Source organism: Vombatus ursinus, unplaced genomic scaffold, assembly GCF_900497805.2.
Source record: "Vombatus ursinus unplaced genomic scaffold, bare-nosed wombat genome assembly UNPS02014801.1, whole genome shotgun sequence".
NCBI lineage: Eukaryota > Metazoa > Chordata > Mammalia > Diprotodontia > Vombatidae > Vombatus > Vombatus ursinus.
The window spans coordinates 3588221-3616145 of record NW_020954579.1 but is presented as its reverse complement, the minus strand read 5'-3'; the positions used below and the strand labels follow the sequence as shown (position 1 = coordinate 3616145).

The 27925-nt window shown below is 49.8% G+C and overlaps 4 protein-coding genes across 7 annotated transcripts; 3 read left to right on the top strand and 1 right to left on the bottom strand.

Annotated features, from left to right (window-relative positions):
• Positions 1–1352: 1352 nt before the first annotated feature.
• On the top strand, positions 1353–5357 carry SP6 (Sp6 transcription factor). 2 transcript variants are annotated; one of them, XM_027873219.1, is made up of 2 exons: positions 1353–1597; positions 3764–5357. In XM_027873219.1, exon 2 carries the CDS (start codon positions 3817–3819, stop codon positions 4957–4959), a length of 1143 nt encoding a protein of 380 aa, XP_027729020.1. In that variant the 5' UTR covers positions 1353–1597; positions 3764–3816; the 3' UTR covers positions 4960–5357. The 2 variants fall into 2 exon arrangements, with proteins under 2 accessions (XP_027729020.1, XP_027729021.1); XM_027873220.1 differs by lacking the exon at positions 1353–1597 and adding an exon at positions 2484–2551.
• A 6689-nt stretch (positions 5358–12046) lies between these two features.
• Positions 12047–16166, top strand: SCRN2 (secernin 2). 2 transcript variants are annotated; one of them, XM_027872605.1, is made up of 8 exons: positions 12047–12089; positions 12589–12768; positions 13050–13231; positions 14141–14340; positions 14584–14802; positions 15016–15181; positions 15332–15512; positions 15861–16166. In XM_027872605.1, the coding sequence occupies exons 2-8, from the start codon at positions 12592–12594 to the stop codon at positions 16026–16028; spliced, it is 1293 nt and encodes a 430-aa protein (XP_027728406.1). In that variant the 5' UTR covers positions 12047–12089; positions 12589–12591; the 3' UTR covers positions 16029–16166. The 2 variants fall into 2 exon arrangements, with proteins under 2 accessions (XP_027728406.1, XP_027728407.1); XM_027872606.1 differs by lacking the exon at positions 14584–14802.
• A 190-nt stretch (positions 16167–16356) lies between these two features.
• On the bottom strand, positions 16357–21776 carry LRRC46 (leucine rich repeat containing 46). Of its 2 annotated transcripts, XM_027873207.1 has the most exons (8): positions 21433–21776; positions 21224–21323; positions 20492–20600; positions 18782–18828; positions 18478–18587; positions 18193–18262; positions 17686–17828; positions 16357–16856 (listed from the first exon to the last, which is right to left on the bottom strand). In XM_027873207.1, the coding sequence occupies exons 1-8, from the start codon at positions 21440–21442 to the stop codon at positions 16495–16497; spliced, it is 951 nt and encodes a 316-aa protein (XP_027729008.1). In that variant the 5' UTR covers positions 21443–21776; the 3' UTR covers positions 16357–16494. The 2 variants fall into 2 exon arrangements, with proteins under 2 accessions (XP_027729008.1, XP_027729009.1); XM_027873208.1 differs by lacking the exons at positions 18782–18828; positions 20492–20600.
• A 181-nt stretch (positions 21777–21957) lies between these two features.
• On the top strand, positions 21958–27781 carry MRPL10 (mitochondrial ribosomal protein L10). Its single transcript, XM_027873033.1, has 5 exons — positions 21958–22078; positions 24558–24727; positions 25094–25258; positions 25507–25651; positions 27483–27781. Exons 1-5 carry the CDS (start codon positions 22027–22029, stop codon positions 27737–27739), a joined length of 789 nt encoding a protein of 262 aa, XP_027728834.1. The 5' UTR covers positions 21958–22026; the 3' UTR covers positions 27740–27781.
• The last annotated feature ends 144 nt before the right edge of the window (positions 27782–27925 follow it).

The following is a 27925-nucleotide window of genomic DNA, read 5'->3' as shown; positions in this document are numbered from 1 at the left end:
GCCATGGGATGACTATATAAATATGTATTATTTTGCATTTGGGTTCAACTTTCATTGAATGGGCAGGGAGGGAAATCCATACGCACAAAAAGCTCACCATCCCCGGCCCCCGATTAGATTGCCACTCCAAACTCCAGCCAGTCCAGAGAGGGTCACTGCTTTATCGACCGACAACCTCTTGCCAGACTGGATATACTGGGGAGGGGAAAGCATCACTGATGGGTCTATGTGGACAATGCTTCAAGGCACCGAAGTGTGTGACTGACTTCTAGCTAGAGACACGACCCAAGACATAGAAGGGAAGGGGTGGGGGTGGGGGTTGGGGGTGAGGGTGGAAGGACCAGGACCATAGAGACAGTCAAGCACTAAGAGATGGGAGGAGAGGGAGGCTAATCAAAATTAGGGAGGAATGAACAGTTTGGGGGAGGACAGGGAAAGTAAAAGAGGTGTAATGAAAAGAAAGGAAAGAAAATAAAGGTAGAAAGAACGATGCAAAGTAAACAAAAAGATTAAAAATCGAGGAAAAGATAGACAAGGAAGAGAGAAAGAAAAAGAACGAAAGAAAATGAGAAAGAAAAAGAGAAATACAAAAATGAAGAATGGAGGGAGAAAGAAAAGCAGGGAGAAAGAAAAGGGAAGAGAAAAATAATTAGAAAAAGGGGGGAAATGAGAGGGAAATCAGACAGAAGAAAAGACCAACGTGGAGGAGAAAGGGAAGGAAGGGGGAAATAGGCGAGAGAAAACCAAGGAGGAAAAAGGAAAAAAAAGTCCGGAAACTTCCAGCGGACTAGGCCTCCGGGCCCAGCACCTAAGACGTACTTAACATTCAACTGTTTCCTTCTCCCCTCCAAGTCCTTGGGGGGTGGGGGGCGCTGCTCCCCCACTCCTATCCCACTTCTATCCCACATACACTGCGGGACTATGAGTTTAGGCACCTGGCGCCTTGGGGGCTCTGGAGATGTGACCCCCTTCGAGGGTGGGGGTCGAGCCCAGCCCCCACCCTTCTTCCCTCGGGGGCTACAGCGTGGCTATCTTCAGCGAATTCTCTTCGGCTCAGGGAAAGTTTCCACCAGTTCAGCCCGGAGGGGGCGTGACGCAGAAACCTGACAAACCCACTGCCTAGTCCAAAAAACTGGGGCGGGGGGGGAGGGGATTTGGGTAGGATGGAGGAAGAAGGGAGGAGAGAGAGAGGAAAGAGAAGAAGAGGTGGGGCACTGCCTCATTAGCCCTTCCCATCTCCGCCCCCTCCTCAGAGGCTGTGGCTTCCTTGGGGCCGAACCTGGAAGGGTTAAAGGCGGCCGCAGGTAAAGCTGGGCGTGGCTCGAAGCCGGGGAAAAAAGGAGTGAAGGGGAAGAGGATGAAGGCAGAGTGCGTGAGTCACAGGCGAAGCTGGCCCCGCTCGCTCCCCCTCTCCTTCTTCGCTCGTTTCATCTGCCTTCTTCTCCTCCTTCTCCGCCTGCGCCCGGACCCGTCGGGTCTCTAGTTCTGCCCTCTGGATTTGTCTCCTCGCGGTTTGAGAGATCGCTGGCCCTGGGAGCCACTGAGCGCCCATCTATTGGGTGTATGCCGGCCGCGGCCAGCCGAGCCCCGTCCCGAGGTAGGGAAGAGGTGGGAGGGAGGAGACCGACGGTTGGAGGGCAAAGGGAAGAGTCCCCTTGGAGGGAGAGGAGTGCAGGAATCCGAGCGCTGGGGAGCTACGGAGATGGGGACAGGATTGGCAGGGTCAGGCACTGTAGAGAATGGGGTGGGAGTGGACTGGAGAAACTGGGGAAACTGGCGAGACTGGAGAAACTGAGAAGACTGAAAAGTCGGGAAACTGGAGGGACTGGGGCGACTGGAGGACGGGGAACCTAGGAAATGGGGAGCTACACAAACCTAGGGGCTGAGAGATTCAAACGTTTTAAAATCTGTGACTCCTGGATTCCAGACTTGGGAGCCCCAGTGGGCCTCCGGGAAAAAGCACACGGGGATGTCTTAGGAAATAGGTCGACTTGCTCCGAAGCAAAGATCCTAGGCCACTCGGGACAGAAAGAACCTTTCTCCCCAGCTTCACAGGAGCAGGTTTGGAGGAGTCAGTCCAGGAAGCTCAGGGTGTTCTTCTGGGGCGACCTGAGTGAGCAAGCAGGCTATTGCGTACCAGGACTGAGCGACGGCGCCTCCTTTCTGCTCCTCAGTGGGGGGGCTGGGGACATGGTCCGAAGGATGTCTTTTTCCAGCTCTTAGTCGAGGTCCCGGGCCCGAAACCGCGCTTCTGTCCCCCCGGTTCTCCGGGGCATTCCCAGGTTCCTGGATGTGGCTGGGGTCTTTGACCTGCCCCACCCTCTAAGCTTTCCCTGCCCACCACCCGCTCCAGAATGCCCCGCCCTGGCCCCAGCTCGGTTCTTGCTGCTTCGCCTTTCTCTTCTCTTGTGGTGAAGGCGTAAGAGACAGGGGACGGACCCACCCCATCCCGGACCCTCCCCAGCCGCCTCCGCCGCCGCCTCCACCTCCCTCGATCCTTCTCTTTCCAAAGTCTGCAGAAACGGATTAGGAGGCAACAAGACCACTTAGGGTAGGAAGATTCCCTTCCCCCCTCCTAAACCCCCCTTTCAAGGCACATAGGTGCCACTTGGGCACTAAACTTCCTGGCACTTTAGTGAGGGTCTAAGCAGGAGGAGATGGGGCGGAAGGGGAAACAGGTATCCTAGGTCATAGTCAGGCAACCGAGCGATGACTCCAAGCTGCCTGCTCTGACTCAGGGTCTCAAGCTTTTCTCTACATCACCCTTACCTCAATTGCATTTTCCAGGTGCATACAAGCTTTTCTCTACCGATTGCTTTTCCTGGGGGGAGGAGAGGGTCTCACTCATCCCTCCTTCCAACCTGGGTTTTCATCATCTTGGGGGAAGGGGCCAGCTGGGGCGAAACTCTAGGTGCCAGAGTAAGAAATGTGCCTGATAGTCCAAAGTTAGGGGACTCTACTGGTGTTTGTGTGTGGGGTGAGGGGAGAGAGAAACTCTGCCCCTCCCAATTCTACACTGCATCTGCACCCCAGGATGGGTGAAGTCCCTGCCTCAGGGGAAAAGGTGGGGGCCAGGGTGTGGGAGGGCAGTGTGGTGGGGTAGGCTAGGAGATAGAAAGCGGGGTGATTAAGCAGACGGAATGCCCTCTACTCACTGAAGGGAGGCAGTGTTTACTTTGCCTCCTTAAATCTCAGAACCTGCTCTGCTTTGACAAGAGAGTGGATTACTCTGAGTTCTGGGGTGCTCTTTGCAGGCTCCCTAGTTAGGCTGGTGAGACAGAGCAATCAAGAGATGGCGTCAGGCCCCCCAATTTGGAAAGGAAGCAAGTGATGTGGGACAGCACTCTGGCTGGTCGAGGGAGGTTGGGGGAGCCCCGGGCTGTGAGTTTTGCCGCAGGACTTCTCTCCTGCCTTGGGGCTGTGCAGCCTGGTCTCCGAGCCTGTAATTACCTAACTCCTAGGATGTGCTGGGTCCTGTGGGAGGAATTTTTTGAAGAGGGAAGTACTCTGGGCTTGGACTCCTTGGTACCATTGCTCTAGGTCTCCAGGTACCCCCAGTCTATTTAGCCCCGATTTCTTGTCTTTGGTTGGAGTAAGGAATGACTTACAAAGGGAAACCCTGAATCTTCTTAACTCTTCCTCAGTCTTTCTCAATAGGGCCATTTGCCCCAGCTGGGGTAAAATAGGCAGAGGATCATGGGGCAACAGGATTTTATGCCGGCTTCTAACTTTCCCCATCTCTTTCCTCCCTTATCTTCTCCAGGTCCTACTTGAACCGACCCTGACAGGCCTTGTCCCTCACTCCGGAACCCGGCAATGCTAACCGCTGTTTGCGGCTCTCTGGGCAGCCAGCACACGGAAGCACCCCGTGCCTCCCCGCCGCGCCTCGATCTGCAGCCACTCCAAACATACCAGGGCCATACAAGCCCGGAGGCAGGGGACTACCCCTCCCCACTCCAGGCCGGGGAGCTACAGAACCTCCCGCTGGGGCCTGAGGTGGACTTCTCACAAGGCTATGAGCTGCCGGGGGGCTCCTCACGGGTGACCTGTGAGGACCTGGAAAGCGACAGTCCTTTGGCCCCGGGCCCTTTCTCCAAGCTCCTACAGCCAGACATGTCTCACCACTATGATTCGTGGTTCCGGCCATCCCACCCAGGCACGGAGGACGGTTCATGGTGGGACATCCACCCGGGTACCAGCTGGATGGACCTCCCTCATGCCCAGGGCACTCTGGCCTCTTCAGGTCACCCGGGAGCTCTGCAAGCCGGTCTGGGGGGTTATGTCGGGGATCATCAGCTTTGCGCGCCACAGCCTCACACCCATCCACACCATCTCCTCCCCGCCGCCGGCGGACAGCACCTGCTAGGACCACCAGACGGCGCTAAGCCCCTGGAAGCTGCAGCTCCCGAGACCCACGGGCTGGATGCCAGTCTGGACGGGGCGGCACGACCCAAGGGCTCCCGGCGTTCCGTGCCCCGCAGTTCAGGCCAGGCTGTGTGCCGCTGTCCCAACTGCCTGGAGGCAGAGCGGCTAGGGGCTCCCTGTGGGCCGGACGGGGCCAAGAAGAAACATCTCCACAACTGTCACATCCCGGGCTGCGGGAAGGCATATGCCAAGACGTCGCATCTCAAAGCGCACCTGCGCTGGCACAGCGGAGACCGTCCTTTCGTGTGCAACTGGCTCTTTTGCGGGAAACGCTTCACCCGCTCCGACGAGCTCCAGCGCCACCTCCAGACCCACACGGGTACCAAGAAATTCCCTTGCGCCGTCTGCAGCCGCGTCTTCATGCGCAGCGACCACCTAGCCAAGCACATGAAAACCCACGAGGGCTCCAAAGAGGAGGCGGCCGGGACCGGAACACAGTGCGAAGGGAAATCGGGAGCAGCTGCCGAACCCCCGGGGGGTAAAGGCAAGCGGGAAGCGGAGGGCGGCGGGGGCGGCGCCGCGCAGTCCAACTGAACCATCTTCGTTGGACGCCCCCACCAGCTCCAGTGTGCACCCCTCTCTCCCACTCTGGGGTGTCAGACGCGTGACTCCTTTCCCTCCGGGATTGGCAGGCGGCTTTGGAGGGAGGGGGATGGGTGGTTATTTATTTGGAGGCGAAGTCAGAGTGTAAGTGGTGGGGGCGAGGAGGGGGCCGGGAGACGGGATGCTTGGGTTGTTTAGCCGAAGGGAGTGGGAACTGGCAAGCCTGGAAAGCCGGGCGGAGCTCCGGGGTCCCGTAGGACGCCGAAGGAGCGAGTAAGCACCTGCGAGCACAGCCCCAACCCCAACACACACAAATTCAGGCCCTGGGCGTCTCGGTACCCCAACCCCCATCCCCCAGCCCCCAGCCTGGGTATCTACAGGAGAGAGAGAGAGAGAAAGAAGAGAGAGGGAGGGAGGGAGGGAGAGACGTCGCGTCCGGGAGCGGAGAGGAGCGGGGCTGAACCCCGGGGCGCGGGGGAACCTGCCTGAACACGTCCCTAGTGCCTGGGAACCGGGACATGAAAGCGCCTCCGGAGCCTCCCCACGGCCCGGGCCCCTTTCATCCCGCTTACAGGGCTCCTCCTGTCCTTGGGGTTTCCGGAGGGGGAGGCTGGAGGTCCCCACGGGGCGGGGTCTGCATTTGGCTGGGCGTTGGAGGAAGGGAAAGCAAGATTGTTGCGGGAGAAATAGCTCCCCTTTGATCTCTAGAACCCTTCCAGAACCACCCTGCTAGAGACTGTGAGATGGGGGTTGGGAGGAGGGGGTTGCGCCAGAAGATGCCTTTATACTCCTCCAATTAGGGGAAGGGGTCATTGGGAGGAGAAGAACTTTCCTAGTAAAAGTCGTCAGAGCAGTTTTGGGGGTGTGGGGAAGGGATTAGGACCCTAAACTCCGAATGAATACTATATAGTAGGATTTTTGAGGAAGAAAAATATAGTATCCCAAATCCTCTAACCCTGGGGCCTGATTTCAAGAAATTATGTTGCCCTTCAGTTATCCTTCCCCCTTGCCCCCCTCCCATTTTTCTCTCTGGCCTCTTCCTTCCCTTTTTGTAGGGTTGTAGGAGGTATGGCTAGACATTAAGTGGGATAGGGAAATGGTGGCTTCTCATCCTTGCTTCTTGCTCAACCCCTTCACTGAACCATCTCTCCATCCCTTTCTTTTTACTTGTAGGAAGCTTATTCCCCTCACCTTTCTTTTCAGTCTGAATCCCTTCCTCCACCTGGGTTTTCTGTTACAGAGGGAATGGAGACTCCATCCAAGGTGATTCCTGGGCCCCTTCTCTCTTTTTTTTTTTTTTACGGGGGAAAGAAACTCTAGTTCGTTTGTTTTTTTCTTTTCCTCCCTATGAAGTAGTTGTACTCTAATGTATAAGATGTGTCCTTTAAGGGAGACATCTGAAAAGCTGTCCCTTTTCCCTTCCCTTTTAGATGTTTAAAAATGAATATGAATTGTGATATTGGGAAGGGGCAAGAGGGAGAGGCCTAGTTGAGACAGACACTGGGAATTGGGAAAGAATGTGTGATGTGGGAAGAGAGGGCCCAGATATGCCCAGGAACCTAAATTCCCTTCTGGGTAGGGTCTCTTGGGAAAGGGGCAAAGGAAAGTCTGACAAAGGCTCCTTCCTCAAAGGTTTCCCCCTCTCCTCCTGCCTCTCAACTGAACCTTCTGTGAGACTTAGCTGTGTTTTGATTTTTAAGTTATAAGTAAAGGGTATTTTATTTAATATTAGGGGTGTATGTGTTTGTGTGTGCGTGGGTGTGTGGATGTGTATGCATAAGAGAGTGCATATGTGTAGTCCTCTGCTGAGCCTGGAGTCTCCATACAGGGAGAATTCCATCTCCCTCATGTTCTTCAAGGGCCTAGGGTCTCCAGTAGCATCTCCCTCTGCCCCTTCCTCCCAGGAGTTGAATTCAGTTCATGAACTGATAATTACTGGGTAAGAAAAACAGGGACATAGATGAGGGTTGTATGTGTATATGTTTTTGTTTAGAAAAGGGGGACTCCTCCCCCTTGAGAAGGACAAGATACCCCTTTCTTCAGGGGATTGTTTCTGGGGCATGGGGTAGTTTTGAGATTTAATGCTTTCTTCCTTGTCTTCCCTAATCCTACCCCCATTTTGAGAGTCCTCTATGCTATGGAGAAGGGACATGGTCAGGAGAGCTAGTCCAGCCAGCCATGTGGAATAAAGGGGAGAAAGAGAAGATATCACCCTGTGTGGGCTCCCCCTTCTCTGCCTATCAAAACCAGACACCTCATCCCTCTGCCACCAGAATGGCTGCTTTGTGTAGGATAGGTATAGTGAAGCCTGAATATACTTCAAGTTGGGAGACATAGCCCTCCTTTCCCCACGGGGTGTCCATGGTGGATAGGGTGAGAGATCCTTTGGGAGGGGTTCCTCTGGCTCCTCTCCCCTATAGACCTAGGTTGCTTGGCTGCCTGACTTTCCCTCTCCAGGGCAGCACCCCACCCCCCACCCCACCCCTAGAGGAGATATGTAGGATTTTTTTCTTTAACTGCTGTGAACCCACATTTCCCTCAAATGAAGAGGAGAAGAGGAAAGAGAGGGAATGGTCTCTGTGTGTGTTTATGCCATAATAAAGTCGTGGACCCCTTGGTCCTCTCTTATTCTCCAGATCATTGTTGCTGGGGTGTTTTGTTTTGTTTTGACTCGGCGTGCTTGGTGAGGTCTGCAGAGCCTAGAGAGGCTGTGCACTGGAGAGAATCCTCTGAAGGGGTCTTTCTTGGTCCCAGGTTCCCTGGGCAGGTTGATTCCATCTACCTTTGAACAGACTTGGAGTGGGAAGGGTTCCCCAGTTCTGATCCTGCCTCTGATTTGAGGTTGTGGGGTGGGGCAGGGGCAGTTGGAATCTTTCCTCAAGCCTTAGGTTTTGAGGACCTGATTGGAGGGAAGCAAGTGTATCCTACTCTCTAAGCTCTAGAAAAGATCCAGGCTCCCTCGGTACCACTTGGCCCCACCCCTGCCTTCTGGCCAGGAGTGTGTGTGTGTGTGTGTGTGTGTGTGTGTCCATCTGTGTATGAAGTGGGAGTGACTGGCAGTGATTTCCTCACTCTGGCTGCACCCCGGCTGATCCCTATCATGGACAAGCCTGATGAAAGGCAGGCTGAAGTATCTGATGGGCCCCCACCCAGCTGGAAACCAAGGGAGACATAGTTACACAATAAATGCATAGGTACATTCACAGAAACAGGTAACACAGATCCATGGGTATGGAACACACTTGTTTGTTCCCTAGTATCCCATTCCCTAGGGTTCCCTGAAGATCCATTTCTTCCCTTCGACATCCCTGCCCTGCTGAGGCATCCAGTTCTTTGGAAGATTCTTGGATTGAGGTGAAGCTCATCCCCTCTGTCCCTGTGGGACCTCAGGTTTTCCCCGTTTGCCACCTTTTCTCTAAATCTAGATCCTGGTCCCCAGACCTAGTGTCCCTCCCCAGGCATCTGTGTGTGATCTGAGTTTGCCAGGTTTTATCGCTATCTTGGGAATGGGGAGGGCATATAGAGCCTAAGGGAAGAGTCTTCAGAGGGAAATTGCCCCTAACCCCCTCCACCAGCCCAGGTATTTATCTTCCCAAGAGGAGTATTGGTGGGAGCAGAGGGTGGGAATATATTCAAGGATGCCCAGTCTCTCACCCAACTCCATGAGGGTGACTACCCTCATTTGGAGAACTGGGGAGTGGGGGGGGGAGGCCCTAGGAAGCTGGCCCTCCCTGTCTTTCCCCTTCCCCACAGGCAGGAGGACAGCTGTGGGGCCGGCTGGGCCTGTTGGGGCAGGGCTGAGGCCAGCCCTCTCTAGCTCCTCCCTCTGACCTTCATTCTTAGTGGGGGCCTTTGTCGGGGCCGGTGACACTGGGACCGCAGCAATGTGGCTTAGCTGGCTCGGCACCTCCTACCAAAGCCTTGGGCCACCTCTGACCCCACAGACCCTGCTCCGCATTCCTGGAGCGGGGGTGGGGAGGGGAAGGATAATGACACCTGGGTCCTTGTCACAATTTTGTGTTAGCCTGCAGAAACTAAACGCTTCCATTGCCCCAGCTGAGATACAGAGAAGGAATCCCTTCCAGGAAGGAGGGTCAGTAAAATCTTAAGGATGAGAAAGTGAAAGAAAGCTCAGAAAATTCATCTGTCATTTGGCTGCTCTACGCCTTCCTCGTTTAAAAATGTTTTGCTTTTTACTGCCTCCAAGAGGGCAGCCAGGGAAGTACAGGAAAAGAACGATAAGCCCTTAGGGACGTTCCAAATAGTGCTTACAAAATTTGGGTTCCAAGACCAAGGTTGGGGGGGTTGTCTCCTAGTATTAGCAAGTATAGTGTTTATGGTAAGGATTAACAACTTATTTGTGGCAGCTTATAAAAATCAGGCAAAGCCTTCTCTTCTCGTTAATTCAAATTTTAAAAAACAAACACTTGTTCTGGAGTCAGAGAAGTCAGGTTCAAATCTTCCCTCTGAAGTTATCTGTATGATCTTAACCTCCATGGGTCTCAGTTTTCTTATTTGTAAGATGAGAAGTATGGACTAGGTCTACGCTTCTAAGATCCCTTCTATCTCTAAATTTATGACATCTATGATAAAAAAAAATCAAGGTTGGTTAGAATATATTCTTTTTCTTTAGAATCATTGAATTTTAGAGTTGGGAAGGACCTTAGAAATCACCTATTCTAATATTCAGATTTAATAGATTTTTAAAAAGACAGAGAGAGAGAGAGCCAGAGATTGAGGGAATTGCCTAGAGTGGCATAATAAATTATTGTTAGAGCTAGGATTAGAAACCAGGTCTCTTCGCTTTCAGACCAAGGATTCTTCTGCATGTTTGCAAGAGGGTAATTTAAAAAGTTATAAAGGTTTCTACAAAAACAAGCATTCAAAAAGATGAAATCATAGGAACTTGTAAAGTGCTTTGCAAACTATAAAACATTATATAAATGCCAGCAATTACAACTCCAACCTATTGGCAATTAAAAAAATTAATTTAAAAATTTTCTTTTCAGTTCCAAATTCTCTCCTTCCCTCCATCCCTCCCCCAGCCACTGAGATGGCAAAAAGTATGATACTCATCATACATACGAAGAATGGCAATTCAGTTTTTAAAATGTGTATGATCTTCACACAGCCACAAAAAAATCTTGTTTTCTGTTAATCTCTTTTTCTTCATTTAAGGTTCTTTCTTTGACTCCACAATATCTTATGCAGACTTCCAACCTTCCTTCTCTGGAAATTCTTCCTCATACCTAATCCATAGCCTCCTTGGGTACAGTGAAACACCTTTGAAGTTCCCTAATCAGGGGAGACAGAAACCAATTGCTTCAATCAGCCAACAAACATTTATTGAGTGCCCACTATGTGCTAGGCAATGTGTTGTAGATACACATTTAAAGAACGAAATAATCCCTATTTAAAAATGAACTTAGAGGGGCAGTTAGGTGGTGCAGTGGATAGAGCACTGGCCCTGAAGTCAGGAGGACCCGAGTTCAAATCCAGCCTCAGACCAAACACTTGACACTTAACTAGGTGTGTGACCCTGGGCAAGTCAATTAACCCCAATTGCCTAAAAAAAAAAAATGTGTATTCCTCTAGGAATCTTTTCTTCAACTGCAGAATGAACATTCCTTCACCAGTCAGTGCTGAGTTGAAGAACTAGGGGGCATGGGAAGACTCAGCTGTCACAGCTACAGGTGTAGTTGGCATAACTTTTATCTCCATCCTGAAGAGGTGACATAATGGAACAGAAACAGCCCTAGATGGCAGGGTCAGGAACTTAATTTGAGCTTTTCTATTAACTGTTTGTATGACCTGGGATAAATTACTTCTCCTTCCTGGGCTTCTGTCTACTCAATTGTAAAAGATAGGTATGGACTGGGTCAGTGCCAAGGTTCCTTTGAGCTCTCAGTCTATAAATTTATGCCAGGGTAGGGGATTAAAAATCCTGGCTTCAACATTTAACTAGTGTGACTCTCGGCAGGTTACCTTATCCTTCTGAGCCTCGGTTTCCTCATTTGAAAAAAGGGCATAATAAAATAGCTACCTCACAGCCTAGTGAGGAGAGTGCTTCTAAACCTTGAGACTTCTATAAATGTGAACTATTGTTATTTTTGTTATTATAAAAATGAATGGCCCAATTGGTTCAAGGATGCAATTCAACAAACACTGAAAGACATTTTTATTCACATCTTTTAAATTCTCATCACCATTTCCATATATCCTTTCTTCGCCTCTCTACCCATACAACCATTCGTTGTAACAAAGAATAAAAACAAAGCAATTCAACAAAATTAATCAACATATTCACTTAGCCTGTTCCACACCCATAGTCTCCCACCAATGCAAAGAATGGAGGGAGGAGCAATTTATTATCTCTTTGTGGAGACTTATCTAGTCATTATAATTACACAACATTTTTTTCTTCTTTTTTTAAAAGACCATTTATTAAACATGTACCAAGTGCTGTGCTCGGCACTGTGTACACACCAACAAAAATGAAATGGCTGGTGATTAGAGTGGGGTCTGGAGTCAGGAAGACCTGGGTTCAAATCCAGACTTGGACACTTACTAGTTGATGATCCTGGGCAAATCACTCAACCTCTGCTTGACTCAGTTCCCTCAACTGTAAAATGGGGATAATAATAGTACCTATATCCCAGGGTTGCTGTGAGGATCAAATGAGATCAAATTTTGTAAATGCCTGGCACACAGGCACCTACAATGCTGGGTTCTTTCCTTTAATAAGCTTTTAATAGCTAAAAATTGAATTGAGACTCTCGGAACACTCTGTATAGCAGGAATCTTGAATTCCCTGCTGCTTCCCTGAATTCAACCCTTTCTTCCAGCCTCAGCATCCTCTTGGGAGAAGGCATGGAAGTGTGCTCCATAAGGTAGCATCCCTCCTTCTTTGGTATCAGACAGGGCGGTCCTGGGTGTCAAGTCAAGTTGGGGATGGGATGGGGCAGGGCGAGGCGGGGCGGGGCGGGGCGGGGTGGAAGGCTCCTCCCGCCGAGGTGATGCTGGCGCGCATCCTGGTGGACAAGGCGGAAACTGCAGATTAAGAGGCGGGGCGGTGGCTCCGCCCCCTTGCCCGGGCCTTCCTGGGGCCACAAGCTGTGGAGGTAATAGATCGCTGCCTGGGTCTGGGGATCTTGGAGGGTGCTGGGGGGAAAGAACCGCTGAAGGGGCGTCCCTAGGCATGCACTGGAGGGGCAAAAGGGAAACTGTTCAGTGTATTATGTGTGTGGGGTTTTTTGGGGGGTGGGTGGGTAGTATCTCCAGGGTATGTATTTGAAGTGGGGGGAGGGGAGCCACGCAGAGATTTCCAAGGTTTGCAAAGACGTAGTCATGCGTCACCACGAGTCTCCGTCGGAGGAGATCCGGGCTCACGTGTGCAACCTGTTTGCGTCCCAGTAAGAGACGGAGGCAGAGAGGGTTTGCGTGTGCGTGCAGCCCGGGCAAGTGGACAGAACCGTTGCTTGGGAACCTGGGAGTGGAGGGAGGTCCTGGATTTGCAGGGGAGGACTGCCAGGGGAGGCCACGGTTTGAGGGTCAGGGGGCTTCTTAGTGCCAGTGGAGGAGCCCCGCGGGGGCTTATGGCTAACCCTCCCTGCCCCACAGGCGATGGCATCTCTATACTTGTCCGATGCCCCCTGCTCGTGCGACTGCTTTGTCTCCCTACCCCCGGCCTCCGCCATCCCTGCGGTCATCTTTGCCAAGAACTCAGACCGGCCCCGGGATGAGGTGCAGGAGGTGGTGCTGGTCCCTTCTGGGACCCATGCTCCAGGGAGCCGGCTCCAGGTGAGTATGGGGCTAGGAGGGAGACCCTTCCTCTAGTATAATGGAAAGTCAGGACATGGGTTCAGATCACCATCTCTGACAGTACCTGTCGACCCTTGGGCAGGTCATTTTGCTACACATCCCCAGCTTCAGTTTCCTTATTTATAAAATGAGGAGGTTGGACTAATTGTCCTCCTAAGATCTCTTCCAGCCCTAGATCTGAGAATTTATGATCCGAAGTGAGAGAAGGGAGGAAACCTAAATATACCCAAACCTGCTGACTAGACTTGCTCACTCCCCAGTGCACATACATCGAGGTGGATCAAGTGGAGAGGACCCATGCAGTGATCCTGAGCCGGCCAGCCTGGCTGTGGGGGGCTGAGATGGGGGCCAATGAACATGGTGTCTGCATTGGCAACGAGGCTGTATGGACTCAAGAGCCAGTGGGTCAGGAAGAGGCCCTTCTTGGCATGGACCTGCTCAGGTGAGGGACCCAAGACACTGTGTGAGACTGAGGCTCTCCCCTCCCTATATAGTGGGGAAAGTTCTTGGAGTTAGGAGAGGGCTGGGTTCAAATTCTGCCTTTGATACTAGGTGGGTGATCGGTCATGGGCAAGTCATTTATCTCTTTGATCCTCAGCTTCCAAATCTGTATAAAAAAATAGCATTTATCTAATGTCTTAAAGCTTGCAAAGTGCTTTTTATTAAATATGTCATTTGATTCTTACAACCATGTGGAAAGTGATCCCCATTTTACATAGGAGGAAACCAAGGCAAATAGAGGTTAAATGACTTGCTCACAGTCACACAGCTAGCGTGTGAGGCAGGATTTGAACTCATATCTAAACGACAGTATATACCATTAGCTGCCTTACAGGTTGTTATAAGAAAATGTATGTAAAACATTTTGAAATTGTAAAACACCATATAAATGTCAGCTGTTATCTCCCAGGAATGAGTAGAGATGTGAACAATATGAACAGAGATAGCCTTACCAACAGTTACTCATGGGTGGCATGAGTAAACATAAGAAGTATGTGCTGACTTTCTACACATCTTTCTTCCCCATCCAGCTGATGAGGGAATCTACACGTGTCTCTGTTTCCATCCTAGTTAGAAGGATGACCCCAGCAGTCTAGGAACTCCATAAGGCCTGGGACTTGTATATTTCTCTTTAGACTAGCAGCTCTCTGAGGGCAGGAACTGTCTTTTTTCCCTGGAGGTTAGTCTGGTATTCAGCATATACATTGGGTGTTGTTCTGGTAGAGTGACTAATTCCAGTTGTTAGGCTGTGTTAACATGGGCAGATTGCTCCAGTGTCCTGTCCTGACAGCTGCCACTGTGGCTGTGGGGTGCCCCAAATACCTGCGCCTTGAGCTACTTTCTTTATTAGGCTAGGATTAGAACGGGGCAGCTCGGCCCAGGAAGCCTTGACGGTCATCACCAACTTGCTGGAGCAATATGGGCAAGGGGGCAGCTGTCGAGAGGACCCGACCCCCTTCTGCTACCACAACACCTTTCTGCTGGCTGACCGAAAAGAGGCCTGGGTGCTGGAAACAGCCGGGAAACTATGGGCCGCACAGAGAATCCGAGGTTAGAGATCCCACCCGGCTCTCCTGAGGGACTGTTCCTTGCCTAACTTTAGGTTCCCCCAGATGGACCAAATGCAAGAATGTGAGAGAATGGCTGGGGTGGGGTTAGGGAGGTGAGGAGGAAGCCAGGAGGAGAGATCATTGAGTGAGCCCACAGGAAGAGGTGAAACTGAGTTTGGAATGACCAGGGCTGTCCCCTCACCCCACAGACTCTGGCCTTCTCTCCTTTTCCCCAACCCCACAGAGGGTGCCCGGAACATCTCCAACCAACTGAGCATCGGCACAGACATCACCGCTGAACACCCGGAGCTGCGGGCCCATGCCCAGAAACAGGGCTGGTGGGATGGGCAAACTACCTTTGACTTTGCCCGTGTCTTCTCACTGGTCCATCAGCCTGTGCGCATGGAGGCTGCCAAGGCACGATTCCAGGCTGGTCGGGAACTCCTGATGAAGCAGCAGCAAGGTGTACAGATGGGGTCGAAAGAAGTAGGGGTTAGCTCAGGGTTATGAGAAGAAGACAGAGATCAGGCATAGGGACAGTGTCCCACCTTGAGATCCAGGCATCTTTGCCTTATGCTCTGGAGGGGCTGAGTTCCCAACTGTGACACCTAAGTGATCTAGGTTCTGTTGGTGGCGCTGGGGGTTTGTCTGACCTTCTTATTCATGGCTTTGGCAGGTAGCATCACAGCTATGACAATGATGGGCATCCTTCGGAATAAGGAGAGTGGCATCTGTATGGATTCTGGAGGCTTCCGAACTACAGCCAGCATGGTGTCTGTCCTGCCCCGGGACCCCAACCAGCCCTGTGTCCATTTCCTCACTGCCACACCAGACCCCTCCAGGTGCCAGGGAGAGGGAAGTGGGAGGCTGGGGAAGGCAGCAAACAGACCCACAGAATTTGAGAGAGGGAATAGACAGGGGTGGGAAGGCCAATAGGATTTGGAAAAAGGAGCTGGGATGAAGCCTTACTCATGTCTCCCTTATCCCTGTAGGTCAGTGTTCAAACCTTTTGTGTTTGGGGCTGAGGTGGCTCAGGCCCCCCAGGTGTTGTCCCCTACTTTTGGGAACAAAGATCCTGTTCGGACTCACCCACGCTTTCAGACCCAGGTGGATCGCCGACACCTACTCTACCGTGGGCACCAAGCAGCCCTGGGGAGCATGGAGAGTGACCAGGTGAGGGAAGGGAATTAATCTGATAGATTAGTAAGAACTCCTGGATGAGAAGGATGCCCTTTTCTTCATTGCTGTGATCAGCTGGGCTCCTGGAAGGGTGACTAGGCAAGAGGCTCCAAAGCTGGTCGGGTTCACTCCTGTAATGATTGATGCTATATAGCATCTCAGACCACTGTTCTTTCTTTTCTCTCTCTCTCTCTCTGTCTTTCTCTCATCCTCTCTCTCTCTCTCTCTCTCCCTTCACCCCCTCACACCCTGTACAACTCCAAAGGGCAAGAGGGTGTAGGTTCCTCCTTGCCCTCTATGTAAATTCCATCCTGGGGGTTGATCTCTGTCTCTTTTGGATAGGAACAAGGACTGCAGCTCCAGAAGAAACAGCAGGATCTGGAGCAGGAAGGACAGGAGGTTCTGAGGAAGCTACTGGCTGGGGAAAGGGCCCTCTCTCCCCAGCAGCTGGCCAGCCTCTTCCAGGCCTTTGTAGAAAAGGAGAGCCAAGTTTATGGTCAACAACTGTAGCCCCTCCAGCGGAGTCTCTCCCTGGGGCCCAGATTTCCTTGTTCATCAGGCTGCGGGAGGTTGCATTTTCTTCGTTTGCCATGGACCTTGCCCTGACCTAACAGTTCTGCCTCAATAAACTTGTTTTTCTTCTCCCTGGTTCACTGAATTTTAACCCTTGGGCTGCTTTGGGAGGAGTGGCCAGGCAGGTCACTGGAGTTACCAATCTTTTTTTTTTTTTTAGGCAATTGGGGTTAAGTGACTTGCCCAGGGTCACACAGCTAGTAAGTGTCAATAGAGTTCTCAATCTCAATTTCCCCACTCAGTAATGTAAAGGAACATTGGGAGCCAGAGATGGTTTATTAGGAATGAGCTTCTGTCAGGGAATGGGAATTTAAAGATTTGGCCATCCTTATTTCCCACCCTTTTATTCCTCCCGTGGCTTTGCTGGGAGAGAAAAGGTGGGGTGTAAAGGGTCTGTGGCCTTTTATTTCTTGACTCTGATGGTTGTCGTTCTAGTAGCACGTTGAGCCTTGGCTTGGGGGCCTGTGGTCAGTCTTCCCCTTTTCTCCACCTGGACTGTGTTGCTTTGCCGCTGGCTGTCTAGGCCATGGGGTTTCCTGGCAGTGGAAGGTTGCCCAGGGGAAGTGGCAGTGGGGCTGGCCCCTGCTGTGTTTTTCCCAGACACTGGAGAAGGGCTGTGGCTCTTAGGTGGAGGGGCCCCTGGCAGCAGTGAGAGGTCAGTGGTCACAGGCTTGAATGCCATCCTGATCTCATGCTCCATCAGGGCCTCCCTTAGCCTTCTCTCCCTATGACTGGCCAACTCCTGTTCCAGTTCCTCGAGGAAGCCTGTGGAGTAGGAAGCACAGACCCAGATCTCTGAATTCAGAAAGACGAGGCTGGATCCAGAGCTGTACCTAGCTGTTGTTATAGCCGGGACAAGTAGCACAAATCAGTTTCCAGGTAAACAGCCTGAGATGCACCCAGGAGACTTACCCTGGAGTAAGAGGCACAACCAAGAAGGAGCTCACCTGAAGTCTCTGCATTCTATCCTATGTTTTATTTTTTACTTCCTCCACACAAAAGAAAGGCTAGGCCCACGTGGTTCTCACAGGCACACACTGACTTAAACAACCATGATAATCTCTTCCATGAAGTAGAAACTTAAGAATCCAAACATGAAGCTGTTTGTTGGACCTACATCCTTTTAAAATTAATTAGGCTTGAAGCCTAGCAGCTAAGCATTGTTTCTAAACTGCTGATGGAATGTAAGTGCTGACAATGTCCTCTGAATGTGGCACTCTGGGGCAGAATGAGGTCCAGCAAGTGCCTGTGTTCTAGCTGACTGCTCTGGATATACTGTGGAAGTTGTGGACACTGGGGAGGTGAAGAGTCTGGAAAAACATTTAAGCTTCCTATACAAACTTCTCTCCCCACGAGACTTATGGGGATACAAGGTGGAGAACATGAAGGTTTGGTGGAAGAGTAAGTCACTAAATACATTTACGCCTAAAGCCCATGTACAGTCATGGATTCTCCATCTTGAGCCAGCTCAGATTTGCTCTGTCCCTTCTCTCTCTTGCCTGTGGGTGTGCTGTGGCCATGACATTATCTTGGCTTCCCTGTTCCCAACTCACGCCCCTATCTGCCTGGCGGTCTGTACAGAAAGAACAATCACCTCGTTCTGCACAGAAGGGGCCGTTCAACTCAGGGAACTCGTCCTGGGTATCTGTCACTTTCTTCTCCTCCGGGTCCTCCCATCCAGGCACCTTCTCACCATCTAGATCCAGAAGCCTAGGTAAGGACTCTGTCACCATTTCCCTAGGGGGAGGAAAAGGTAGCATTGTGTTGGAGAGGTGCATCCTGCGTGTGCAAAAGCTCTTATCCAAGGTATTAGGGAAGCAGAAGAAACAGTCGCTTGCTCTGCACCTCAAGACAAACAGTCTAGGTGGATGTAAGGTGGTGAGCTAATAGGATGTTACAGATGTTCAGTCGTTATCGCATGGGACCTGGGCCATGCTGGGGGCTATAGAAACAAAGCTGTCATTCTGAGGTAGTCTAAGCAAGAAGGGATGGGCTTGGGGATCATTGGGAAGTGGTGGGACAGCAGGGACTATGTTCCCTCTACCCTAGAGACAGCTTGGTTCTTTCAGTCTTTAGATCTGGCTCTCTCCCATTTACTTACCGGTAGCCATCCTGCTTGGTACAATCATTCCCAGAAAGATTAAGAACCAGGAGGTTCTGGGGAAGCTCAGCTACGCAGGCAGAAGGAAGAAAATGAAGTCAATGAAGACATGTCCCTTCTCACTCCCACCTCTGCCAAATGCCAGGTTTTTTTGCAATCACCCATGACAGGCCCCTCAACCCTACGTTGCTCTCTTGAAACCTGGGGGGGGGGCGGGGAGGATTGGGAGAACAGTGAACAGAGATGGGGGCTTGGTCCCCTGGGCCAGGACAACGAGGCTCCTACCTAGTTGCAATGTTGCAATTTGATTGTGAGATAAGTCCAGGAGCTGCAGCTGCTGGAGACCACCAAGGTTTTCTATCTGTTGGATCTTGTTTCCTGCCAGGGTTAGGAAGCTGGGGGAGAGGGGAAATAGACATGAGGAGCTAATCAGAATAGTCCAGGAAAGGGACAAGACATGGTTTGGGAAAAGTGGAATGCAGAGATGTGAATGTTGGAAAAGAAGGGGAGCTAGGCTACCTGTTTGAAAGTGGACTCTGTGGGTATTCCAAGTCCCACACAATCCACGGGGCTGAACTGTGTCACCTACCGTAAGCAAGGGAGACAGTCTAAGTTCTCAATTCGATGGATCTCATTCTGTAATAAGAAACATGAGGGTGGGGAGAAGTAAAAAAAGAAACAAAAGCCAGAAGCATTCGCTCCTCTCCTCTAATCCAAGCACCTGGAGGATGTCTTCCCACGCTGGGGAAATGCAGATAACAATAATAACTCACATTTATATAGCACCATAAGGTTAGCAAAGCACCTTTTTTTTTCCTTTTCAATAAGTCTCTGAAGTAAGGATCACCTGCTTAGAATCATCTTCCCCTTTTTGGCTCTTAGTCCTGGGACCTTCCCATTCATCACTTGTAGCCATCCTACCTTCTATAGCTATTATATTCAGGGACGGTTGGACCTGGTACCTACAGCAAATCTCCAGCACATCTGTTCTGGTACCAGCGTCACAATGTAAGAGGACAGAGAGACCAGACCAAGGAGAGATAGGGAAATTGGAAAAGCATTGCTATCTCATGCTTAATAGGCACTCAATTTTTTTTTTTTTTTTTGCTTTTTTTGATGAGGCAATTGGGGTTAAGTGACTTGCCCTGGGTCACACAGCTAGTGAGTATCATGTGTCTGAGGTCGGATTTGAACTCAGGTCCTCCTGACTCCAGGTCCAGCGCTCTATCCACTGTGCCACGTAGCTGCCCCCACTCAATTATTTTTTGATCCGATTTGGTGAGACCAATGAAGAAAAGGTAAAGGAACTTGGTATTCAACATGTAGGAGAGAAGATGGAGAGGCCAAAGGGAAACTGTCTTAGAAGGGGTAGGGAAAGAGGCTAAGCTGTTGATTTTCATAAGAGGGTTAGACTGCAACATGAGAAATTTGGGCTAGATATCAGAAAGAATTACCTGATGAGGAGGCCATGGCACTATCAAGTGGGGGAGTACAGGGTCTCCTTTTTTGTTTCGTCCAGCCAAGATTATTTAAATGAAGGCCTTCCTCAAGGCAGAAGACTGGACAGAATGGATTTACAGAATCACAGACTCTCAGAGCTGGGTAGGGACTTCTCTGTTACTTAGTCCAATCTATACGTGAAACATGAATCACAACAGTCCGGACAAATGGTCTCTACTTGAAGACCTCCCCAGTGATAGGGAATTCACTCTATCACAAGTCAGCCCATTTCTTGACTGCTCCTCTATCAAGATATGGAGCCAAGTATCAGAAAATTTTTCCTTCTAACTAAATTCTGTTTCTAACTTCCATCTTTATAAGATCAGTACTATAAAGGTCATTCAAGTACAACCTCCTTTTACAGATAGAGGAACTGAGGGCCAGAGAGGATAGTGACTTAGGTAGGGTCATACAGGTAGTAATGGCAGGGGCAGGGTTTGAACCCAGAATCTATAACTCCTAATCTAACATACTTTCCATTGTGGCATGATACTTTATTCTTCTCAGAAGGGTCACTCTGAGGATGGATACCATGGGAACTCCTAAATCTTCTCCATGGAATATATACCCAGTTCCTCAGATAATTATTGTATAGTAAGTTTTCCAGCCTTCTCACTCTCTTGGTCAACCTCCTCTGGGTATGCTCCTATTTGTCCATAGTTTCCTAAGATGTAACCCCAAGAATTGAACACAAAACTTCAGGTGGGCTTTGATCAGGCTGTTGTACAAACTGGGCTTTTTTTTCAGGCCCTTATTAGCTGAAGTGCCACAGTCCCTTAGGGTGGTTGGGAAAACTCACCTCTTGAAGGTAGAGACTGTGAAGGGCTCGAAGGCCCTCTAGGTTTCCAATATAACCAATGCCCTCTCGATCTAGGCGAACAGTCTGCAGTGCAGCAAGAGCCTGAGGCCTGGGAAGAGAGGCAGGCATGGTGGAGTGATAGATGCACAGCTTCAGTTTCTCAGAGCCAGAAATAGCATTTCCCAGGAGGGAAGCAGTGCTGAAGGATTTTGATTAGCACTTTAGCACATTTTGATTAGAATGTCCTTATGTTTGTATTAAGGGTTGTCAGATCCTGACCCAGGCTGGACTCAGAGTCTCCAGAGTAGCAGAAATTGCAATTTGAGAGATTCCAGTGAGTCCTTAAGAAACACTGTGAAACTGATGAAAAGGGTAATAGAAGAAGGTTGTCTCCGAAGAGTTTTCTTTTCTTTCTTTCTTTTTTTTCTCAAAGAAAAAGACCTTAGCCTATCCAAGACACCAGGAGGCAAGGACGTGGATAACATGATTTCTGCAGGCAAACTGCCATACCCATTTTTTTTTCCAACTCTTTCAAATAGCCCAAAGAAGTTGACTTTCCCCAGTCTCAGCAGGTTCTTTTTTTGTTTTTTTTGTTTTTTTTTGTTTTTTTGTGGAGAGGAATATAGAAGGGAGTGGTGAAGGAAGGGGCTGGTAAAGAATAGAATTTAGGAATTTTGGCTGGGACAGAACCGGAAGCCCTTGGATCCACCCTCTAACTCATTAGATACTCACGTCACCTTTGAAGTATCCTTGTCTTTTTTGAAGGCCAAGTTCCTCTTGGCAATGAGGGCATCAGAGATGCAGACACCCACAGCGCTCTGAGCAGGAACAACTACAAAGAAAACAGGGCTCAGTCACACACTTCCTAGGAGTGAATCTAGGTATTGACCCTCAAAGGTCGGGATGAACAGGGAAAAACTACAACACATTTGTCTAGTCACCTTCATGCATGGCTTCCTTTGGGAAGTGGGAACTGAAGTCCTGGGGCGGGGGGGGGGGGAAGAGAAGAGGAGCAGTTTGGAGCCCTTGGGGATACTGGAGCCAGGAGTAGGGGGAGGAGAGGGGCAGGGGCAGTTCTGAGATCTGGGGGAGGGATGCCAGGGGAGGGAAATGGGGTCACCCTTGTTGCAATGGGGAGGAGAAAGGGTGCCAAGAATTGAGAAGCAGTGGGCAGGGTTAAAAGAGATCTAAGGGGGAAAAAAACAAGAAAAAAAAAAGATCTAAAGGGGAGCTCAGGAAGCAGCACTCTGAGAGACTAGACGCTCCAGTGAGTGTTGGGGCTGCAGGAGCCTGCAGGCATTAGAAAAGGTCTGTTCTCAGCACCCGGACCTCGTTGCTAGGACACGAGGACGCTTTGATCTGCGCCTGCGCTAGCGTGATCTCTAGGCAGCTGGGCGGGACTGGGGAAAGGAAAGGAAAGGAGTTCGGAAGGTTGCCGCAGGCTCCTCCCCCATGCTTCCGGTTCTGAGCCCGGAGCCCCATAATCCTCTGTTCCTTCTATCTCCAACTGGGACCCGTACAGATCTCTGGCGAAGATGGCGGTGGCCGTGGTTGGAATCCTGGGCCGCCGGCTTCGGCCCCGAGCTGGTAAGGAGCGGGGAGCGTCTTCATGGAGCAGCCTGGGAGACGCCCGGAGCCCTCCAGCCAAGGACCCCGGAGGCCTGGAGCCCTTAACGACCTTTGACTCCCTCCCTCCTCGGTGACCCCTGGACCCAGCCAGTTCCCTCCCTGACCCCAGCCGGCCTCGGTGACCCCTGACCCCAGCAGGCCTTTTTCCTCATTGTGAGCCCCAGCATCCCCAGGGCAGCAACTTACTTGTGGGACTACCGCTGTGCACGCAGGACTACGCTGGCTTCAGCCCTGGGGGGCAAGTGTAGTAGAGGCTGGGGCCGAAGCTCCAGGGGACCTCCCTTGTCCCTAGGACCAAATATAAACATCCCTGTATGGAATGAGAAGCCCTTCGCAGTCTGGCCCCATCCCCCCCTTCCAGACTTACTACACATTCAGCCAAACTGGCTTTCTTGCTATACTCACACCATAGCACCAGACATCCCATCTCCCACCTCCTCGCCTTTATACAAGCTGTTCCTCCTGCCTGTAATGCATCCCCCCCATCACCTAGGTCTCACAGAATCTCTGGCTTCTTTCAAGACTTAGCTTATTCCCCACCTCGTAAGCAGTAAGACTTATACTGATCCCCCCAGTTGTTTAGGGTCTGTCTTCCTATGCTACCATATATAATACTTTGTGTATAGTTTGTATTTCCTGGTCAATATTGTTTCTTTTCAGCAGAATGTAAGCTTTTTGAGGGCCGGGACTAATTTTATTTTATTTTATTTTTTTGCTTTTTGGTGAGGCAAATTCGGTTAAGTGACTTGCACAGGGTCACACAGCGCGTATCATGTGTCTGAAGTCGGATTTGAACTCAGGTCCTCCTGTCCAAGGCCAAAGCTCTATCCACTGCACCACCTAGCTGCCCCCAGACTAATTTTTTTGTTACATTTTTTGTTTTGTATTCCCATTGCCTAGCACAGTTCCTGATACATAATAAATGCTTGTTGAATGAATGTTTGAGGGTGGAAGTTTTGCCATGTCCTTAAAAGGAGGGATTTTTAGTGCCTACACACTGCGTCTTTTGGGTCTCTATCTCCAGCTGTTAATAGAAAAATGGCATTGATGTTTATTTTTCTATAGTATTTCAGAGCTTGAAGGGAACATAGAAACCTATGTAGAAGAAAAAGCATGGGATTTGACATTAGTGGACCTGAGTTCAAATCTTGGCTCTTCCACTTACTATGGCCTTGGGCAAGTCACTTTCCCTCTCTGGGCTTTAATTTCCTCCGTTGTTTTTCTTTTTTCTTTTTTTTTTTTTTTCAAATTTTCTTTTTTTTTTTTTTTTTAGGCAATTGGGGTTAAGTGACTTGCCCAGGGTCACACAGCTAGTGAGTGTCAAGTGTTTGGTATGAGGCCAGATTTGAACTCAGGTCCTCCTGTCTTCAGGTCCGGTGCTCTATCCACTGCGCCACCTAGCTGTCACGTAGCTGCCCCCTCTGTTGTTTTTCTTAAGCCTCCTTTAACTTGAAATTTGTTTGGTCCTATAATCCAGTTCAGTCTGTTTTTATAAATAAAGAAACAGTAGATGTTATTTACATAACTTTCAACACCTTAAGGTTATGAACCTTCCTCGTATATTATCTTATCTGAGTCTCACAAAAAGCATTTAAGGTACTTGGTGTAGGTCTTATCTACATTTACAGATGAAATAGGCGCAGAAAGTTTAAGTGAATTAATTGCCCAGGGTCACACAGTGAATTTGAACTCTGTGTTTTCAGTCTTTAGGTCCATTCTAAAATTTTTTATTAAAATTTTTAGCTGTTCAGTTAACAAGCATTTAAAAAATTAATCGGCCCTACTACTCTCCCTTCCTTATTTAGCAAGTAAAACAAATTAACAAATACAGCTTTCAGTATATACCTGCATAATCTAGGCCCCAACCAAAAAAAAAAAATCCCCACATTACCTATGTCTAAAAATGTATGTTTCTTTGATTTACGTTTATTACCTTTCTGTCAGGAGGTGAGTAGTAGTGTTTCATCTTCATTCTTTTGAACTCGTCGTTTCTCATTGTATAGATTAGTGTTCTGAAGTCTTTCAAAGTTGTTTTTCTGTTTAATGTATCATTGTATAAATTGTTCTCCATCTAGTTCTTGCTCAGTTTGTCTTCCCAGGTTCCCCTGAAATTGTCCGTTCCTGACTTCAGTTCTAGTACTCTTTGTACTATACCATGTTTCCTCTTAGTGTTGCCTTGGGCTCTGGAATGGTAATAATTACTGTGATATTTTTCCAGAAAAGGTCAAAACACTTTATCCCCTGTCCTTCTTGTCAGAAGGAGAAGCTCCAGACAGTTAGTAAGTGACTGCTTCAAGGTCACATAAGGGTAATAAGAGGTAGGCTTTGACCATATGATTGTCTCTGTTGAGAGGGAGGAAAGGAAGGCTTATTTTAACTCCATGCCTTTTATTCACGGTAGACCTTATCATACCTGCTTTATCATCTATGTTGTCAGGCCAGCTGCCCACCATCCAGACTGTTCGCCGTGGCTCCAAGGCTGTCACCCGACATTTTCGAGTTATGCACTTTGAGCGACAGAAACTGATGGCACTGACCCAGTATATCCCCCCCAAACCTGCCATTCCCCCATGTTGTCTGCCCCCCCCTCCCAAGCCACCCTCGGAGGTAAGGAGGGGTACGAGGCCTCTGGAGGAATACCTGAGATCAAGTTAGCTTTGTTTCCTTGGCCAAAGCAGAGGCCAGGACTCCATTTACTTAGATCATTGCTTCAGTTCTCTCTACTTTGGGAAAGCCCGCAATACTTTAAAATGAAAAATGTACTTGGGGTTTTGTTGATCCTGAGAGCTTGTAGACTTTTCAGAAAGGCTTGCAGAAATCTTTTTGTTCATTCCTCCAAAATAGGGCTGCATGAGTTAGCCATGCCATGGGGGGGGTGGGGGGAAGGAGTGGTGTGTGTCTGTGTGTGTCTGTGTAGGAGAAAAGGCCAACAGTACCTATTGTTCATAAAATGTCTCTCTCCTGAATCTTTAGGAGTTGGGCTTGAATCAACTGCTCCGAAGGGAGGTCACAGAAGTTTTCAGAAAAAACCGAATGATTGCTGTGTGTCAGAATGTGGCTCTGAGTGCTGAGGACAAGCTCCTTGTCAGGCACCAGCTTCGGAAACACAACATCTCTGTGAAAGTCTTTCCCAATTCAGTAAGGAAGGGGCTGCCATCACTTCTTGCCCTTATTTCTTGTTCCTAGGCTACAGCCTCAGTGTCTGTTTTCCCTTTCTTCATTCCCTAAGCTGAAACACCCTGGGGAAGCTAGAAAGAGACTTAGGCTGAGCATGGTGGCTCCCTGTTTTCCCTTTCTGCTTCCCATCCACTTGCTGACAGGTATTGAATGCTGGGGGTGGGGTCTGAGCTGTTCCTGGCTGCCAATTCTCCTCTCCCTACCCCCAGATCCTGAAGCCATTCCTGGCGGAATCCAAGTACCAAAACCTGCTGCCTCTCTTCGTCGGGCATAACATGCTGCTGGTGAGCTCAGAACCCAAGGCCAAGGAGATGCTTCGGGTCTTGAGGAGCATGCCTGTTCTGCCACTACTTGGTGAGAGCCCAGACTGGCTAAGTGGGGAGACAGAGTTGGTGTTATCATCGCCTGGGAATGGGCACCAGGGGAGAACCATAGGGGACATTCTAGTCAGATTATGCAGGTCACCTCAGTCTTCCTCAGTACCCTGGATCTGGTGTCCTAAAGTATAACCCTCTACTGAGCATTGGGGAGACATAGCCCCTAGTACCCTGACGTCAAGGATAATGGGGGCATTGGAACACGTATAAGTGAAGATCTGAAATATGCATTTATGCTTATATCTATATGTGTATATACACAAATGCTAAGGGGTGTAGGATGAATCATAAACATCATTGCTAAGGTAACAGGTTGATCAGGGCCAGATGGAATTAATGATGCAAGACCTCCTGGACTAGTTGGGGAAGAGGGAAGAGTGAGGAGGCACAGTCTTGTCAGGTTATTAAAACTGCCTAATCCAAGGCTGGAAAGTAGAAGAGGCTTTGGGGAATATATTGCTAGAACTGGAAATCTTGTTGAGATTCAAATAAGAGTGTTTGACCCTAAAGCACTATATGAATGAGGCAGCTAGGTAGTGCAGTGGATAGAGAGCCAGCTTGGAGTCAGGAAGACCAAAGTTCAAATGTAGCCTCAGACACTTTTTTGGGGGGGGGGAGGTTTGAGTGACTTGCTTAGGGTCACACAGCTAGTAAGTGTCTGAGGCCAGGGCCTCCTGATTCCAGGGCTGGTGCTCTATCCGCTGTGCCATCTAACTGCCCCCCTCAGACACTTGCTGTGTGACCTTGGGCAAGTCACTTGTTTGCCTCAGTTTCCTCATTTGTAAAATAGGGAAGATTTGTTGTCAGGATCAAATGAGATGATGTAAAGTGCTTTGCAAACTTTAAAGCACTACATAAATGCCAGCTAGAAATGTTAGCTCTTACTGTTTGGCAGGGATGAGAAGTGTGTGTTCAGTAGACAAATCCAGAAGGGCTTTGATAATGATAGTTTCCAAAGAGACCCATGACCCACCAGTCTCCTGTTATTTCCTCCAGGCTTAGAATCTCAGTGTCAGCCTCAGTCTTCACTCTCATTCACTCTTGGCAGTATACAATCCACTGCCAAGCTTTGGTGTTCTTGCCTTCAGATATCTCCTGTATCTATGCCTTTCTCTCCACTCCCACAGGCCACCATCCTAATTCAGTCCCTCCTCCTCTCTCCCCTTCTGGCTCGTCTCCCTGCATCAGTCTCTCCCCACTTCAATCCATCCTGCACTCAGATGCCAAAGTGATTTTCTAATGTGTAGGTCTGACCATGCCCTATCCCAGGAGTCCACTGGCTCTCTTTCACCTCCCTCTAAGCTTCCAAAGCTTAAAACTTTTGGGATGTCTTGTGTAAAGAGCTCTGTTTGACATCTGAAGCTCTTCATTGTGTAGTCCCCTTCCTGTCTTTCCAGCCTTCTTATGACTTCCTCTCTCTCCATGTATTTCACAGTCCAGCTCTCTGGGCTGGCCTTTGGGCACTTCCTCAAATGCTATACTCCATTTCCCACCTCTGTGCCTTTGTACTGGCTATCCCCCTGGGGGACAGGCCTGGAATGCTCTGCCTCCTCACTGCCACCCTTTTGTTTCTCTAGCTTCCTTCACGACTCAGTTCAAAGCCCACTTTCTGCAGGAGGCCTTTCCTGGTCCTCTAGGTGCTAATGCCTCTGTATACATATGTATACCTTGTCTGTAGCTAGTTATTTACATGCTAATAGGGGAGACAGGGCATGGACTGTTACTTTAGTCTCCAGCGTATAGCTTAGTGCTTGGCGCATAAGTACTTCAAAAATGCCCGTTGACCCACATTCCCCATTTTCTTCCAGGTGGCTGCATTGATGACACCATCCTCAGCTATCAAGGTTTCCTGAACTACTCCAAACTGCCCTCACAGTCTTTGATGCAGGGGGAGCTGGTAGGGGGCCTGACTGTCCTGCCATCTCAGACCCACTCCCTCCTACAGCACCAGCCCCTTCAGCTGACTGCCTTGTTGGATCAGCACATCAGACAGCAGCACAAAGAGGACAGTGAAGTGCCCAGTGCTGGAGAGCTGGCTTCCCCTGACCCTGTAACAGACACTTAGCTGGGTGGGGCTCAGCGTCCATAAATGTACTTTTACCCAAGAGCCTTTGATGTCGTCTGTATGGGGTGGGAAAGAATTTGGGATTGGGGATGGAAATGAAGGGGGAGGGGGAGAAGAGCTCCTTGACCCTAGCCTGATAGCACCCTGATAGAATCCGGGTAAACAAGACCGGGAAACCAGGGGCCC